This window comes from Plectropomus leopardus, chromosome 14 (assembly GCF_026936395.1).
Source record: "Plectropomus leopardus strain MGB_pleo_1.0 chromosome 14, ASM2693639v1, whole genome shotgun sequence".
Lineage (NCBI taxonomy): Eukaryota > Metazoa > Chordata > Actinopteri > Perciformes > Serranidae > Plectropomus > Plectropomus leopardus.
Genome location: NC_142189.1, coordinates 22301149 through 22318873, shown reverse-complemented (window position 1 = coordinate 22318873; position 17725 = coordinate 22301149). Strand labels below are relative to the sequence as shown.

The following is a 17725-nucleotide window of genomic DNA, read 5'->3' as shown; positions in this document are numbered from 1 at the left end:
GATGATAAAAAACAAACAAAACAGAATACAGCACAATACAAATCTTCACAATTTTACCCTCATTGTTGACTATTGTTTACTCAGGAAAAAAACTGACTGAGCTTTAAGCTCTTTTACAGAAAATCCATGCTGAATCTATGCTCATGAAGGGCAGAATGATAAATAATATGTGATCACAACCGATCAGGATCACAAATCACAAACTGATAATAAAGTCCATAAAAGCAAATAAGTGTCTGTCACGATAAACAGCAATACAAAGAGAAAAAAAAACAAAAAGTAAAGTAGAAAAACAAATAAATAACAATCAAATTTAACATATAATAGAAATAAAATGTAGAAAATACATTTACTTACATACACATGTACATTTGAATTTAACATACCATAGAAAGTTTGCCAAACCAATGTTTAGCATATTAACAGCCTGTTGTATACATACATTCATGGATGTACCTATTGTATTTAAATGAGGGGGAGTGAATTTTACCCTCTTAGACTGCAGAGGAATTATTACTGTAATTGATGCTTATTTTATTTTTTTTGTCAGTGATTTTATTTTTTTATTTAATCAGGAATAGTCTCGTTGAGATTCAAAGTCTCTTTTTCAAGGGAGTCCTGGCCCAGACAGCAGCGTTACAAATTTCTCATAAAAGAACACAAAAGCAAAAAGTTCAAAACAAACAACATAAAGTTTTTACAAACAAAAAACAGCCAGTTTACATTGAACAACTAAAACGAGCAGCGCTCAGTAGCCAAACAAGTGCATTCAGTGATCAAGAAATCCTTAATCCTGTTTTTAAATCTCCCAGGCGTATAATAGTGTCCAGTTTAAGTTGACTGTGGTAGAAAAAAAAACAGAAACAAAGACAAACAGAATTAGAAAGAAGCTCTTTCTGACTTGTAAACATAGCAAAAGCCATATTAACTTAGCCCCTCCTGTTGTTTTTACAGTAAGTTTTTACTTGGCCCTGTGTGATATTATAAAGTGAAGATGTCAGCGTTAGTTCAACACCATACTGTGTTTCAACAGGCACAGGGATCATCAGCCTATTAGGCCCTTAAGGGTCAGCATCTCTGTAATTTCACCACTTAGATGATCACCCTTTTTGGGGGTGATCATCTAATTACTTAACAAGTAGATTTCATTTCAGGAGGATTTTAAATCAGACGCTGTTATTTTTTTTTAATCCAGTGAAAATGCAGTTCATAAAACAAAAAAAGGGAAGAGTAAATTCCCTAAATCACATGATGTCACCACATAATTTAATACAGACAGAATTTCAAGTTTGACAAAAAGAACAAATGAGTGTTATTAAGCATCCTCCAGCTGAAAGACAGACTGAGAGTCAGGTGTTAATTTTACAGCGCAGTAACTCTTTGGATACACAGATCACAACCAGATATCTCTCAGAACTCCACCAATCACGTTATTGATCAGCGGCCGGGGCTGATGGATTGCCGAGGCGGACGCACTGACAGGCGGCACGTCCAATGGGGGAAGAGTTTTGCATCGCGCCGATCAAACCAGACCCTCAAACCAGACTCCCCCCCCTCCTCTCCTCGCCTCCCTTCCCTCCTTTTGATCAGAGTCATTTTGACAGTGATGCATAAGTCTCTGCAGCACAGGGCTGGCTGGCTGGCAGGAAATGCCACAGATCCCTCGAGAGTCGAGGGATGGGGGATTAAACAGAGAAAGACACCCCCTAAAAAAAGGAGTAAAAAGGAAATCGATGTTTCCTCCCTCTGCGGACAGGGAGAGCTGTTTAAGGATGCTGCCACTCTTGTGTTTTCTCTTCAAAAGAGGCTTTTTTGTTTGTGTTTAAACTCTGTTTTGTCTCAGGTTAGTCTGCTCTGCCCCTCACCTGCAATAGACTGAAGTCCTTTGCGGAAGTTAAATCGAAACAAATCATCGCTATCATCCCCTATGCCGTCCTTGCCTCCCTCTCTCCAAACTTCCTTTCTTTATTTCTCGCCACTTCTATCAAGGAGAAGTGAATGGCACGCGTTTCATCTCTCCAAAGCAACGGTGGGCCTGAAACACCACAGAGGCGGCGCTGGCTAACATTGAACTGGATTGGGTAGAATAAATACAAAGGCATGAGGGAAAAGAAAGCAGCTGGGGAAACACAAAAGGATGGAGCTGCAGATGGGAACTAACCTTGCCTGGGTTTCTCTGATGTTCCTTTACACACTCACACACATACACACACACACACACACACACACACACACACACCTCCACCGCACCCATTACTGTCAACCCCTCTTTCTCTCTCTCTCTCTCTTTCTCTCTCAAGTCATCCTTTTATTTGTCATGTTCAGAGGACAGCACCAAAGCGTCTGAGGAATGGGAGGTTACAGTGTATTAAAGGAAATGTTGTTTCACAAAAATGGTCATTCCCCTTTCAGCAGGAAATACAGAGGCTATGCAGCTACTGCACTTCAAAGCTGCCCGGAAAACTTCCTATGAAACGACTTTGATTGTCTGCAACTAAAGGGGACAAGCTGGGGATTTTCCCACTCGGCGCAGTCTTTCTCACGTTGTTTCTTGGCTGTTGTGCTATATAAAAGAGTATGAATTTAATAGCTTTCACAGAAGAATTGCAGGCAAAGGGGGGAAAAAAAAACATGTTGCTCCACGATCATGTTTGTTGATAGGGAATCCACAATTCTGGAAGAAAAATTGAAGCATTGCACGTGAAGAATTCATTCCTACATTTGCAAAAAGAGAGAGAGAGAAAAAAAAGCAGATACTTTTGGCATATCCACACACAGAATTGCTGGCACGAGAATCAAATTCATTATTGACATTAGTGATCTTGAGCCCTTGAATCTCGCTCGCAAAGCAGCAACACTGAAGAGGATGTCATTATTCATGTTTTTTAAATGGCGAGCAATTAACATTTGATAACATTTGAGAATGAATGGCATCCCAGAATGAAACCCGTCATTCATGCATCGGCTTTTATGCCATTAAAAGTCCTTTACTGACCCATTTTGATGAAAGATATCACATAGAAATAATATGTTGGAGGCGAATCGACTGAGGAAGCCGCTACGTGCAAATTAGTGAGAAGAAAAGGGGGCAGCGAAGGAGGAGGACAGGGAGCATTAAAGGCAACCAGAGAGAAGTTGGACTGGTTGTTTGGACGTGTAAGTTTGAAGTGGAGAGGCTGCAGTTGGGTGGACTGTCTCCCTTATGCACACACACACACACACACACACACACGCACACACACATACACACATACATCCAACCCCACACACAACCTCTCCCCCCTCGCTCCTCCAATGGCCCTGTCGGTGTGCCAGGGCGGGTGATTACCGACGCTCTCCCCCAATTATGGGCTGATTATTCCGCCGCGCTCTAATTGACTGGGGAGATATGCAAATGGCTGTCATTTGGGATGATAAAGGATGCGGGTGCTGGATGCCCCCTGCATTATTTAGCCTCGGCTGTACGCAGCGTGAAGGATGTGGCGTGCGCTTTAATTGCTGAGGAGAGAGAGGTTAAGCTGAACGAGCAGCTGAATTAGAAATGAGGAATTTGGGCCCTTTATTTATTTCTTTATTTTGCTCCTCTCCTTCCATCTCTCTCTCTCTTTCTCTCTCTTTCACTCACACACATACACACATATACACTTGTACGCTCTATGTCATGCGTCATTTTTTCAGCTCTCTCCTGGGTGAGTGGAGAGGTGAGGGGGGGTTGGGTGGATGGCAGAATGTCATGCTGGAATGCCATAAATAAAAACATTAGTGGAACCAATACGTGCAGAACAAATAGGTTGAGTGTGTGTGTGTGTGTGTGTGTGTGTGTGTGTGTGTGTGTGAGGGGAGGCAGTAAGTGGTCGGCTAGTGCATTAAAAACTGGAGTGTGAAGAACCTTTGCGGACTAATGAAAAAAAAAAGTTTCAGCAGCTCAAACAATAAGCAGGTTCAGCCCTGTCTCCTCTGCCTCTGTGAAGCTGCCGTTTGAAATGAAAGCAAATTTAAATACACACTTCGAGGCGGAATACCAATGACCTAACTCAACCGTGTGAAAGGTCGGCGAGTGGAGTGTGTGGCATCTTTGACTTCAATACCTGGGCACACAAAGAGGGCCAACCTCCATGTTTATTTAGCCACTAAAAGGATGTTGTCTGCCGTTTGAGACACTTTGCTGTCTTCGTCGGTGGTGCAGAAAACAGTTGGGGGGCATTTAGGTGAATAGGGCCCACTGGCTAAGTACTCCTAGCTGCTACAGCTTGGCATATTATCAGGGGGAATCGGAGTGAAACTCAACACTAATCCCTCTGGTTTGGAGACAAGCAGCGCCAGATTTGGGCGTCTTTAACAGCTTAGGGGTAATAGGGCCTCAAATGTCCTTTTCAATGTGGCCCGCCCCATATCTCCACATTATGAGAGGCTTAAGAGCCGGGGCAGTTATCACTCAGTGAGCCCCCTATCTTACAACAAGCAATAATTACTAATGTAGGAGAGTCACTGTTAGCATTATCGCCAGATTTAGTGAATCTATTGGAATCCTGACTCAGGTGTCCACACGACTGTTTGACCCTCACGCCTGACTCCAGGACCGCTAAGAGTATTTTTTACCCGCTCAGTGCTGGTGGTGGAAAAAAAAAAACAGAGAGAGCTTTCTTTTACTCTTATCGAGATGCAGCGGTATTATCAAGAGATTGTCTGGGCTTTGTGAAGTGTGCAGAAGCCGAATTGAAAAGAAAAGCACAATTGCTTTTCAGTGCTGCTGTGGCTCTCCTCTGCACAACTTTGGGAAGCCCTGAACAGTTTGTTCTCTTAGACTGCTTTTGTTCCAGATAACAAAAACAGAGACAGAGCAAAAAGACTGGCAACAATGTAGCCTTCCACATAGTGCAGTGTTTTTCACATCGCAAAACAGTTCCTCTGTAATCATGAACCGCTGTTTGTTCAAACCAGCACTTTGCTCACTAATGTAGTGTTTCCTATGAACGTTGTCTACATGCAATTATTTCTCTGTGCAGCATCTATGGCAAGAGTTGGCTTTTTTTTATGCTCATACCGTGTCTACACAGGAGGTGTAGTGTGAGGAACACATTAGCAGAGCAGCAGCCTCAGTAGATACATTGAGGAAGAGTCGTCTGTAATTTCATAATAAGTCTGAGGAAAATGTTGATAGCTTCAGTAGGAACAAGAGAACTACAATGAGTCTTTTGGCGTCCATGTTGCCATTGCTAAGCTGAGTTGTTCTCACAACTTAACCATTTGAACTCCGAGCATATCGTGTATACGACTTTCATCCAGCCAGGCGCCCGGATGAATTGACTGATGTCAGCTGTTAAAATTTGCGAGGGGACATTTTTTTTTTTCCTCCATAAAATAAAATGCATTGATTTAATCACGCAATTGCCTCCGAAAGTTTAAATAATGACAACTTATAGCTTTTAAATCAAATTCAACGATTGCATTTATCAATCAGATCGATTAATATTTTTTAGGACTTATGAACAATTCCCTGCTAAATTTGGCAGGGGGAAGCATGTACAATATAAAAAACTTTTTTTTTCTTTGCAGCTTTCTTTGTCTTTGTCTTTCTATCTCTCTCTATCACTATCAATCTCCTGTGCTCTGTTTCAGTGCTATGGAAAGCGCAACCCTAACAGTCACACGTATTTTGGCCCCTGTTGGGTTTGTTGTTTCTAAACCCTCGTAAGACCCCTTGTGGTGCCAAGCATGCTTTCCATGTTGTTAACACGAACTCATGAGTCCAATTTGAAGGCAGCATTATATTCTTAACATTGTGTTGTACTGTGTTGTGTCTTTACTGCTACCATTGCTGACCTAGTTTTGGGACATGAAGATTGTATGCCACCTGTAGCAGTCCTGACTAGACTTAAGTCAGAGACAATTGGAATCTTAGGGCACTTGAGACGAGAACGCTCAGCCTGCACGCTCATGGCACAACACAGACGTTCATTGGTTGGCATGCTTGCATAATTGCGTGCCTGCTGGGTGCTAGCCTAAAGCCCACATGGGTTTTTGAGGAGCCTGAGGCATGCCAAACATCTCCCCTCAGTTTGCAAAGAGTGCCCTTGCCTGTATTTGGAGTCTCTCTGAGTGAAATCCTCAGCAAGGAGAGGAGGCACACAGCAAAGACCCTCCGGAGGTGGCAGAGACTCTGCTCGAGAACTCTTATCTCCACACACACGGGCTCATACATATACATATGCCAGTTTGCACACAAACAAACACACACATTATCTAGCAAAGACATGCCAGCATCAAGGCATGTTCTTACTTTCCTATACAACTATTAAAGCAGTGCAGCACTGTGCATTAGCAAGCACATTTTGATCAGCATTTTATAGCGCAGCGCTTAAATCGTCATCATTTCTATCAATTCTCATCATCATCACCAATTATCATCATCATTCCAGCCTCGGTAGACATTCCAGCTGATTGACATCAAAAAAAGAAATTATGGTGTGGGTGTTGTGTTAAATCTCCCTCTGCTTAGTCTCTCTCTCCTTCTCAGTTCTCTTCTTCTTTCTGTACTTAATAGCACTTAGTGAAGGGTATTACAGTTGGTGCTCTACATGGGGCATCGCATTAAAACCCTCTTTCACACACACACACACGCACACGTTCGGCAGTCCATTTGGATTCATTTGCATGGCATTTCATTTGGATTTTGCCTCAATCGACGGTTAGGGGGGAGGATAAAAAACATCTTTGTGTAATAGCATTTCCTCTTAGTCTCCAGTGCGCCATAAAGATAGAAAACACAGCGGCCGGAGCCGATAAATGAGTGCAGTGCTGCCATGAGCAGACCTGTCCCTCAGGCCTACAAACGATAGCTGTTTGAGTTAATTACAGTTTACATCATCATATTTACCCACAGAAGAGAAACAGAGATTAAAACTCCCCTCCGAGCCCACTGAGGTATTATTTCTATATATACTGTACAACACTGAAGTGTGTAATCGCCGTTATGTGTACCATTATAATGGATTTTACTCTTGACCTGTGAAAACACAGTTCCTATATGGATACATATATACATCTTTAAAAACATCAGTACTCTGTGCATAGAAAAACAGCATTAAAGCATATAGGTTCACATTTTTCTGTGTTAAAACAATACTGACCTGCCTGTAAGTACATTGAAAGAGTTTTGTCATTTTAATCATTCCTCCTTTAAAGTACTGACTGTGAATAGACCCTTTTTTTAGCGCAATTACAATATAAGAGATGAGGGATAAAATCCACATCCAACCTCACTCTATTTAAATATGAATGCTAAAGTTCAGCCGAAGCTAATATTTGGCTTTAGCCATCTGACTTTTATTGCAAAATTTCCTTTTTGTGCTTCCCCTGACAGTGTTTCCTGGCTGAGTTGCAGCGGAGGGATAGTAACACTAAAAGGAAACTTTGTACTAAGACGCTGTTACTGAATAGTAAATAAAAAAGACTTTTGAAAATAATTGGCTTTCGTTGGAATCACATGTAGAAAGGATCTATTCGTGGCCCAAAACGGAGAGGAGGAACAGTTACAGCAACAAATAACTCTTTCACTTTACATACAGTATATCTTAAAAAAGTAAGTCAGTTCTTTAATATAGACTGCGCTCATATATTTGTATATTCATACAGAACATGCATTGTTTATTTTTGGAGATGACAGGACGCCTACACAAACTCCTGACCTCCCCAGCTGCTCTGCAAATTATTTGGTGCTTAGGTGGGGTCTGGTGTCCAGCAGCACATGTGGCAGGTGGGAGGGGGGCATTGTGGTAGTACCAGTGGAGCAGCAACTAAAACCTCAAACTCTTACAGAGACAGAGCAGGTCTGTGGCCTTCGATTAAAAAAGGAGAGATCAGGAGGAGATAGTAATCTATATCAGCCAAAACGCCGTGGGAATAAAAAGGAGAGAAAAACCACTTCCAGCACTGGTAACCTACCAATTGCACCACACCCACCTCATCAACTACCACTTTAGCACTGGCTTTGAGTAGTGCGGCATGTATACTGAGCAACATAAAATCATCCATTAAAATGTCTAATGTTGCATTTAGATAATAAATCAGTGACCTTAAACTCTTGTTTTGATTCTATTTAAAGGTTCAATTCGTCCAAATAATAATTTAAAAAAAACATATTTACACTTATCTCTAGTAGTATAGTCATGCAGATATTTTGGCTTCACCTGCCCAGACTTTTAGATGCACTTAGTTTCTGCAGCTAGATATGTATTTCTCTGTGTGCACACAGCATTGAAAAATGACATTTTAAAAATTCACCACAAACATGCATTGTCCAGAAACAGGAGTCCCCACGAAAACTGTTGATGGCTATTATGTGATTATCTGGAGTAATAGTGGCATTGTTTTGAAAGATGTTGCTTTTGAATTTTTTTAAATGTCATTTTCAATGCTGTGAGCACAGCAAACACATTTCACTCACTTCCATGTAAGGCAAAAATCTCTGAGACAGAATTATGCATGACGTGGACCAAAAAAAAGCCCAAACTACCTGCATAAATAGATCATTTAGGTGAACTGACCCTTTAGGTCAGTGAAAAAATAAACTTAGGAGGTGTAACTTTTTTGCTATTAGTACATTTAAATTTATTTTGTGCTTAAAATTGCATTACTTTCCATGCAACAACATAAGCAGGGCAGTATCTCACAGACAGACTTCCAAGCTGCTATTTTTCAAATGGTAATAACAAAAATGTAACTAATCAATCAAATGTTAAGGTGAATAATTGCTGTCAAGTTGTTAAATCTGTAATGCAAATTTGTCTTTTGGTTCTGTGTGGTTTGAAGCCATAAGGGAGGTTGTTTTTTGAGTGATGCCGCTCACAGTGCTCAGTCGCTGTGTTTGAGTTTGTGTTTCAGGCTCTAGTTAGCTGGCTAGCCATCTGGTGCAGAGCCCTCAGCCATACTATCCCTCTGACTGGGGCAGACAGAGAGAGACAGAAAAATAGATACTCAATGTGTCTGTGTGTGTGTGTGTGTGTGTGTGTGTGTGTGTGTGTGTGTGTGTGTGTGTGTCTGTGTGTGTGTCAGAAAAAGGGAGAGAAGTGACGAGTTTCTCCAGTCGCTCTCCTTTCCTGTAGCCCACAGGAAGCTACAGCCATTGGCTCCTCCCTGTCTAGACAGAGAACCACTTTCGCACTCACACACACTCTCTCACACACACACGCTTGGTGCCTTCTACCATAGCAACTTTGATTAATTCCCAGTGTGCGGTGAGAGGAGACAACATCAGCACCATGGTCAGGGGAAAAAGGCCCACAGTCTGCTGGATGTGACAGCTCCCTGCTTCACACTGATGCTTTATACCCTGCTGGTGTGTGTCTGTGCGTGTGTGCGTATGTACGTGCTTGTGTGCGTGTGAAAGAGCCGGTCAGTGGAATGAGTGAGGGACAGGATTGGGAGTGTGTGTATGTGTGTGTAGCTTCATCTGTCCCCTCGGCCGCATCAGTGCTCAAGCATGTCTCGCTCTGACAGCCCAGCAGCCTCTGTGCCTGTCACACTCGCACACGCAAACAGAGACACACTAAACGAGAGAGTGCAGGCAGGCGCCAACACCAGCGAGGTGAAGGGTCACGAGCGACTGCCTCCCCAATGTTGTGTGAAATGTGTAGATGGCAGTCTCGGCCCATTATGTGCGTATACGCCACTGTATGTGTGTCTGTCTTGAGGCGGGCGGGGGGCATCTCAAAGTAACTGGTTATTATCACCTCAATATTTTTCTTATTATGACAATTACATGCTCCAGGAGCGAATTAAGCGATACAGGACGCCAAGCGGGAGTGGTTGACAGCTATTTGGAGACTCAATGCACAGAGCAATTTGCAGCCCCGAGCCAAACAAATTGGATTTGGGCCACTTTGGATTGGGGCCCCAGATTGTTGGGCGTTTGGATCTTCCAACCGCGTGCCTGCCTGGCTGGTTAGCTGGCTGGCTGGCTTCGATACTTTACACATGACTATGTAGCAGACAGGTAGCCAGGTAACACAGTGCTCCATGGCCCTTGACGAGGATTAAGTGTACATGTGTTGATAAATGCATTATACTGTAGATGCGTTGTGAAACGACTTTTTTATGGTAGTGTTTCAGCAGCCATGAGTTATAACGATGGGTTTATTAGGTATTTACAATTGACATCTTTATAGTCTACGGGTGTTAAGCTTTCCCACCCTTTCATGTTATTATAGTGCTGTTACTTTTTTTGGTCTTGGGCCACACAGCTGTGCTCAAGTGTGTGTATAATCCAAATGAGCCTAACAGCCTCTAAACGAATTACTGGTACGCATTCTCCCACCCCTAAACTGCCACTGGAAAAGCTGGCAACAGCACCCAATTAGGTGAAATGCAATTATTCCCATCCATTCACACAATTAGCCTGTAGGTTAACAGCCTAGCCGTACGTCGGGCTAGCTCCCGGTGTATTGGAAAAGCCATCGCCATGGTTACACCGGCTCTCACGGTAGCCTCGCTGTGTCAAATAGCATGCACCCGGGGCAGCGGGTCGTTTGAAAATAACATTCAGCCCTATTGGTCGAGGCAGCGCATTACATCACTCAGCTCAGAATAAAGGGTGAGTTGATTGGCTGAGACAGGGAGTGGTACCACGGGTGAGAAGGAGAGAGAGAGGGAAAGCGAGTGCCCCATGTGCTCAGTCGAGCGAGGGTAGATAATGCCAGGCGACAGACTGGCAGGCTGGCAGAGCGGGTGGGCACTCACAGCGGCATGATGGAAAACAAAGGCTTTGTGTGTCAGCGCCGCGATCGCATTAACCAAAACAAGCAGCCACGGACCGACTGCCACACTGACTTGGTTGTCTGTTCCACCGGCTAAGCCACGCATGGATAGAGAGACATGGGAGACGCCTGTCTCACTTTTTATATGAAATAACATGGTGCAGGGGTAATGAGGAAAAAGTACCGTGTTTGCTACTGTTGACATTGAATTGACTGTGTGACAGAGCTGCATAAATTCAAAACAAACGGCACATTTGTAGTCACAGCCAATGCATCCAAGACATGCAGGGTTTGGCAGACATTTTTAGTGTTCTAGTATGTTTGTACTGCCGGTGGTGATGGGTTTATTCAAACACTCGTGCCTTGTGATAAACTTGAGGTCACTGCACGCTCAGCTCTACAGCAGTCTCATCACAAGTTGAGTTTTTTGTTTGTCTTTTTTTAGGCTTTATTTTTTTTACTTTGACTACTAGTGGCCTCTTAAGGAGGGGTGAGACTTTAAAAAGTCTGACACTTCCAGAAACATATTACTCTAATACACTGACACCTTCACTTCTGCTTTTTACACAAGAAGAAATGATCGATGCATACTCGTGTTGAGTCTCGTTAAAGTGCAGAAATATTGTATATCTGCTAAATAAGATCTTCTTAATGTTCACCATTCACTACATTTACATGCACAAAATAATCATTTTTGATCGTGCTTGATTATGGGGATGTATTACATATGAATATGAATGCATGCTCTCGACTGTGTGTATGATGGTGCATTGAGATTCATTACCAGTTGTAAGCTCCTTACTCATCACTGTATCCTGTAGACTTTTTCGTTGGCATTATCTTATTTATAAAGCTTTTCTTGGCCTACTTCCATCTTATTTATGTGTGTACTTTAAGCAAAAAAAGAAAAGAAAATGGCTATGCTCTTAATTCACAGAACATGTTCTTATTGTCTATACCTAGGGCACATGCAGAGTTTGACAGATGAGTGTGAATGCGTCTCCTTATATGTGGAATCCTCTGCAGAAGGACTTTAAATTGCGCTCCTTGGTGCCTTTTGGCCATTTCAAAGCACTTTTGCTAGAATTTTGTACATCATCATCTATATACCAGTGTCAGGCTGTGTTTTAGTTTCCGGTCTTTTAGTGTTTCGTTTTCATGGATCACTTGTAGCATATATTAATGTACTTTTAGCCTTTCTTTGTAGTAATTTCATTTTTCATTTTCATCTTTTTGTGTTTTATATATTTTGTTTTTAAGTTACTTTTTTGATTTTGTATGTTGGTTTATGTTGTCTGTAACTTATGTTGCTGTCTGTCTTGGTCAGGACTTGTTTGAAAAAAGCAATTTTTTAATCTCAAGAGGTTTTTCTGGTTCAGTAAAAAATAAAGAAGAAAGAAATCTATGCCCTTATTCCAAAAAAAGACTAAATTACTGCTAAGCTGTTTACATTTCTAATAAAAATGAATATTTCAACAATATTATTATTTACATGCAGCCATGCTTACTCCACATAATGTGCCCTTACATGTCATTTATCACGTCAAAATGCAAAAAAGTAGAACAGTTGGAGCTTTTTGTGCTGTTTTGCACCTTTGCATTAAAATAGGATTTGGCACTGGCATTGTTTTACCATGCAAACACAGCCTTCCTCTTTTATTCCTTCAACTACCCTCTATAAAAGTTCTGTGTTATGATATCTGTGCAAATCAAAAACCAACTGTTGGCTTGTTGGTTTTGGTACAACACATCCATGACACAGAGTTGACCATAACAAGACAGGAGGAAGTTTGTTGCAAACTGTTGTGAAAACCCCAGTTGAGATGCATATTCTGAATGCGCTGTATACATATTAAAAAAAATGCTATTAAAATCCAAATAATACCAATAAGAATAATAATAAGAAGAAATGCTCATTCAGAAAAATCAGCCTAATTCAGAATATCGTTATGGAATATACTGTTTACATGGCCCGTATCAAATTTAGATTATTGTCATATTCAGAACAATGGTGAAGCATTATAACCAGCATGCAAAAAGTGACTTGTGTACTTAACTAGCCAGTGTATACAGGTGTATGTACAACATATAACAGCATTCTCCATAAATTTATGTAGGTATAAAGTTGGGTTATTTTTTATTTTGAGACCTGTTATTAGCTCTCGGTGACACGCAGACAGACAGATAGACCCATATCATTCTGTGGTGACAGTAATGGCTGCATAGGACTCAGATGGGACAGGGTCAACAGGCCTGATAGAGCAGGTAGGATCAGCTGGCATACACCCGCAACTCTTCCCCTTCCTCCCCAGGCGGGCACCAGCCAGGAAACCAGGGTCACTTACAGGTGACTTCCCCCATATTCAGCTACAGCTGGGGCACAGCCGCTGTGTGTGCGCGTGTCCAAATGTGTGTGATGTGTAGTTAGGGGGGCAGCCATCACATTGCATCGCATCACATCTGGTCTTCTTTTTTACCTCTCTCTCTACCGCCTTTCATTGTTGTCTTCCTGCTTCCTGCACTCCACACTTTCATACAGTATTCAGTATTCTGTCAGCAGTATTGGTGAGGATTCCCTGGAATCAATTCAGGAGGGGGAGTACCTAAGCGCACACACACACACAAACACACAGCTCTCTGCTCACCACAGGGAATGAAAACTGTAATATGAACTCACCCTTGGTCTGAATGAAACCCCATTACAATTCATTTTAAGCCAGTGTACAGCAGTATCTTCTTATGTGGGTTATGTTTTTGCTTCTCTGCCATTTTAACCACTGTCTCCATGCCTGCAGAGACTTTATCTCAGTGATTACAGTAGGTCACAGAGAAGTTAAATGCTCTAAGTGCACGTGCGGAGTAAACTTTTAACCTTTTAACCCTGCAGTGCCTTACGAAAGCATTGGAAATTCAGTGCATCTTTGCATCATGTGCTTCTTTTTTTTCTAGTCTTTCAACCAAACAATCATATTTCAACTATGCTGAAATAGTTGCAAACATAGTACTGTTTTATTATATTTACCAGGACGTTTTTATCTTTGCTTGAGCTCACGTTTAAATTTGCCACCTGCTGCATGTCACTTCTCATCAAATGCTTGGGCGAGCTTCAGAAACACTCACCGTGAGTCCTTTCTTCTGTTCCAGGATCTGTCCGGCTCGATTGATGACCTCCCAACTGGGACGGAGGCCGGTCTGGGCTCAGCCGTCAGTGTCGGCGGCTCCTCCAGCAGCAGCAGCAGTAGCCAAGGGGAGCAGGGAGGGGCCGGCAATCAGGGACAGTCCCCCTTCTCTCCTCACGCATCCCCCCACCTCCCCAGCCAGAGGAGTGGGCCCTCTCCCTCCCCTGTGGGCTCACCTGCAGGCTCCTCTCAGTCCCAGCAGTCGCGATCAGGCTCCGGACCCATCTCTCCTGCCAGCGGACCCTCTGCCAACACCACAGCACCGGGTAAGGTTGCCATTCAAGCCTCTGAAAGTATGTGCACGTGCATCTTGATAATCAGATTTCATCTTGATGGAAGGTGCAACTTGTAGCATGATAACTTTATTAGTTAAATCACCACAAACAAACAAGACTATAACTGACAAGAGTTGCCAGACAAGACACTACACTACATTTCACATCATGTACCAGCGTGTTAGATTCCCTGGGAAATTTACAAAATTGCTTTACAGCTTAAAGGGAAATTGCTTTGTGCCACCAAACAAGAGGCTGCTGTTCAAAAGCAAATGAGAAAACAATCACAAACATTCCCCAGTCAGCGGTGTCAAATGAGGTGTATTGCCTTTGACAGAAGATTAAAAATAGACTGCTCTGACATCACCGATTGGCCAAAACTTTCAGTTTCCAGTCATATGTGATTCATTGCTAAAATATGTTTTGCTGTAGCCGCTGTCAGCACATTGCTTAGTTTTTGTTCCAGTACTGTCTGTTTCTTAAAACTGGGGACCGCCATCTACTGTATGTGGTGCACTGACTATGGATAAGTACTTCATACAACCCCACTTCAAAATATCCAAACTATCCCTTTAAGGCAGTACCATTAGTAGACTTGTTGCTGCTGTAAGTATATCACAGTTATCACATTTCTGCTTGACCTTTCCATTTATTGTTCTATTTAAAGACCTAAGCCTGATTTCATTTGTTTTTAAATATGTGCATTTAAAGAGGATTTTAAAAAGGTCATGTAGAAAACTGACCCTGGCGCAGAATAGCATACACATTTCACAAATAACATCACGCCAACATTCAAATCTAGTGTGTTTTGCATTGCAAGAGTAGATTACAAGGATGCAGCTTTCACACCTTTTTACTGTATAACCAAACTGGCAAATGCATCAGAGCAGTAAAAAAAAAAACAGGTTTACAGGAGAGAAACTGTTTCTTTGGCTTAATCAGTGTATTTATTTGCGATGATAATCCAGAATAACAGTCCATGTAAATCTATAAACTGAGACTTTGCTTGACTGTTAGGTAAGCAGGGTTTGACCCACAGAAATAGAATGACTAGAATGAACATTCCCATTGAAATAATAATAGCAAGATGGTCAGAGCGGCAGCCATTTTTATGTTTTTATGTGTACTTCTGAAATTGTAACCATCATTGTAATTGTAACCGGGATAACTTCCAAATAATTTTCTGTATAAACAAAAAAAAAGTTTTGCAATAACGACCAAATCAGCAGTGTGGCATATTTTTTAAGTAATCTGTTATTTTTCAAATATCACCCTAACTGTTATTCCCCTTTGTTGTTGCCATTTATTGCATGTTGCTTGAAACATGTAAACTTAAACTTTAGCTGCCTCCAAAGAATGAGGGAGATGAGATGCTCGGTAGGAGCTTTTCACATTAAATTAACAGAGAATTTAGGGTTTATTTTGACCAAACCAGAATTGGTGAGTGATAAAACAGTGGACTAACTAACTAGACACCAAACAACTAACTAAGACAGACAAACTAACTGAGACAGATTTGGTGAGTTCAGTGTTTTTTCTGTTGATTTTGAATTAAGTGTGTTAAAATCAGTTGAAATGGCAATTAACATAAGGTCAGTCTAGAGACACTTTGCTGGTGCACAGTTGTGTTTTTCTGTTTAATACAGGGGTGTCAAACATATGGCCCACAGGCCAGAAACCAGCCTGCCAAAGGCTCCAGTTTGGCCCTTTGGATGACTTTGCAAAGGGTGAAATTTAAAAGTCATTGCTGGAAATAAAAACTGAATAGATAATTCCTTACACTGACTGGTAGGTATAGCAGTTGAGGACATTAACAGACACAAAAACTGATCATTTTTTTTATTGTATGGATTTAAAATATTCCAAAGTAAAAGTCCCTATCTTCAAATTACTTAAAATCTAAAAAAAAATTGAGGCACTTAAAAAAAATGCTCCATAATTCCTAACAATAACTGAAATATTTGAGTACAGGACATCTCAAACTACACCCATAATCAAACATTTTACCTCATCGAAGTTTGATAAACTGGAAAATATCTTATGATTTTACTTCTCCGGGCCTCTTGAAATCAAATCAAGCTATATTTGGCCCCCAAACTTAAAATGAGTTTGATACCCCTGGTTTACTAGGTGGAAAAATCGATGTAAGAGTAGGCCAAAACAGACTCAAAGCTATGAGCGTGACACTCATTACAGTCCCACTGACATGATACAGCAGATATTGCAATTTTATTTTGTTTTGGTCTGTTCTACTCTCATTCTATTTCTATTGTTGGATCTCTTGGTAGAGCACTACAGATGACCCATAGCGCAAAGGTGACAACATCCTGGTTTAATAGCATCTCTTTTTCCTCCTCTCCAACTCACCGTATAATCCATCCAAATCAATTTTCATTCTGCCAGTTTGGACAGAGGATGAAGTTGAGTGCACACTGCAGCACAAGACCAAATAATATCAATCCAGCATGTCTAGACTTTGATATCTGTGGTCCATTTGAAATCCTAATTCAGACCGCTGAAGAATATTACAGCTTAGTGCAGAGCACTTCATGGAATATGTCTCATTCATTTTCGCCGCGCAGTTTTTGTCCTTGCATAGTCGGGATTTGTTAAGTCTTTGATCACTGTGTTGTAGAAACACGTCCCTGCATTGCAGTGGAATTTTGATAAAGTCCATCTCCCCTGCGGATCGTATTTCCAACATTTATGTCCAGACAATATTTCCTCTCCACTCTGAGTGTTAATGAATTGAGACTGACTGGTAGTGGAGGACCTCCCATCTGATTTGTAGCCTTATCTAAGATATGGCAGGCCAAACAAGACACCAACAGGATTATCAGACAATGCACGGTGTGTCTGTCTGTCTCCTGAGGCCATAGCAGAGCGCATAACCATTTAGATAAACACTGAGCATTATAAACCAGTGTGGATTTGATTTGCCTCAGACAGGCGTATGAATGTGTGTGTACACACAGTTATCACCCAGCCTCCCCGTCATCTCGCCACCTCTCTGCCCGACTGCGTGGCTGACCGGCGCATCAGCATGTCTCAGACCTGTCAGTCACTCTGACGAGGCGGGGCAAAATGTCTTGAGTGAGATCCTGACGCCAGCTCCTCCTCTTCCCCTCCTCGCAGCCGCTTACCCGAGTGATTGACGCTAATGAAAAACTGGGACAGTGGTTTTCCAGGCGCCCGTGCCAAGAATCATGACGAGAATCCGGAATGAGGCGGCAAAGACGGGAAGCGAAACCGATCGCTGGGACGTGATTAATAAGAAAATATTTAAAAATATTCCCCATGCCAAATAAATGGTGATAAAGCGTGGAGCAGTGAGTAACATCTGGCATGTTTTAGCGGCTGTACTACAATCAGTTTGAATTAGATCAAGGAGCAGCCAGCCTGAGAGAGACACAGGAGAACTAATGTGGTTAGCACACATCTGATTACTAACGCTCCACTTTCTAACACTTCATCACAAGTTAGGACACTTTGGTTAATGTTGTCATTTTAGTTCGGT

The 17725-nt window shown here is 41.9% G+C and overlaps 1 protein-coding gene across 4 annotated transcripts in view; it reads left to right on the top strand.

The window, feature by feature from the left end:
* Positions 1–17725, top strand: part of LOC121953429 (AT-rich interactive domain-containing protein 1B-like) — a 211047-nt gene that overhangs the window by 128171 nt on the left and 65151 nt on the right. For all 4 annotated transcript variants that reach the window (XM_042500525.2, XM_042500524.2, XM_042500523.2 and 1 more), the window contains exon 5: positions 13899–14199. In XM_042500525.2, coding sequence (XP_042356459.2) covers positions 13899–14199 — 301 coding nt within the window. The remainder of the gene's footprint in view (positions 1–13898; positions 14200–17725) is intronic.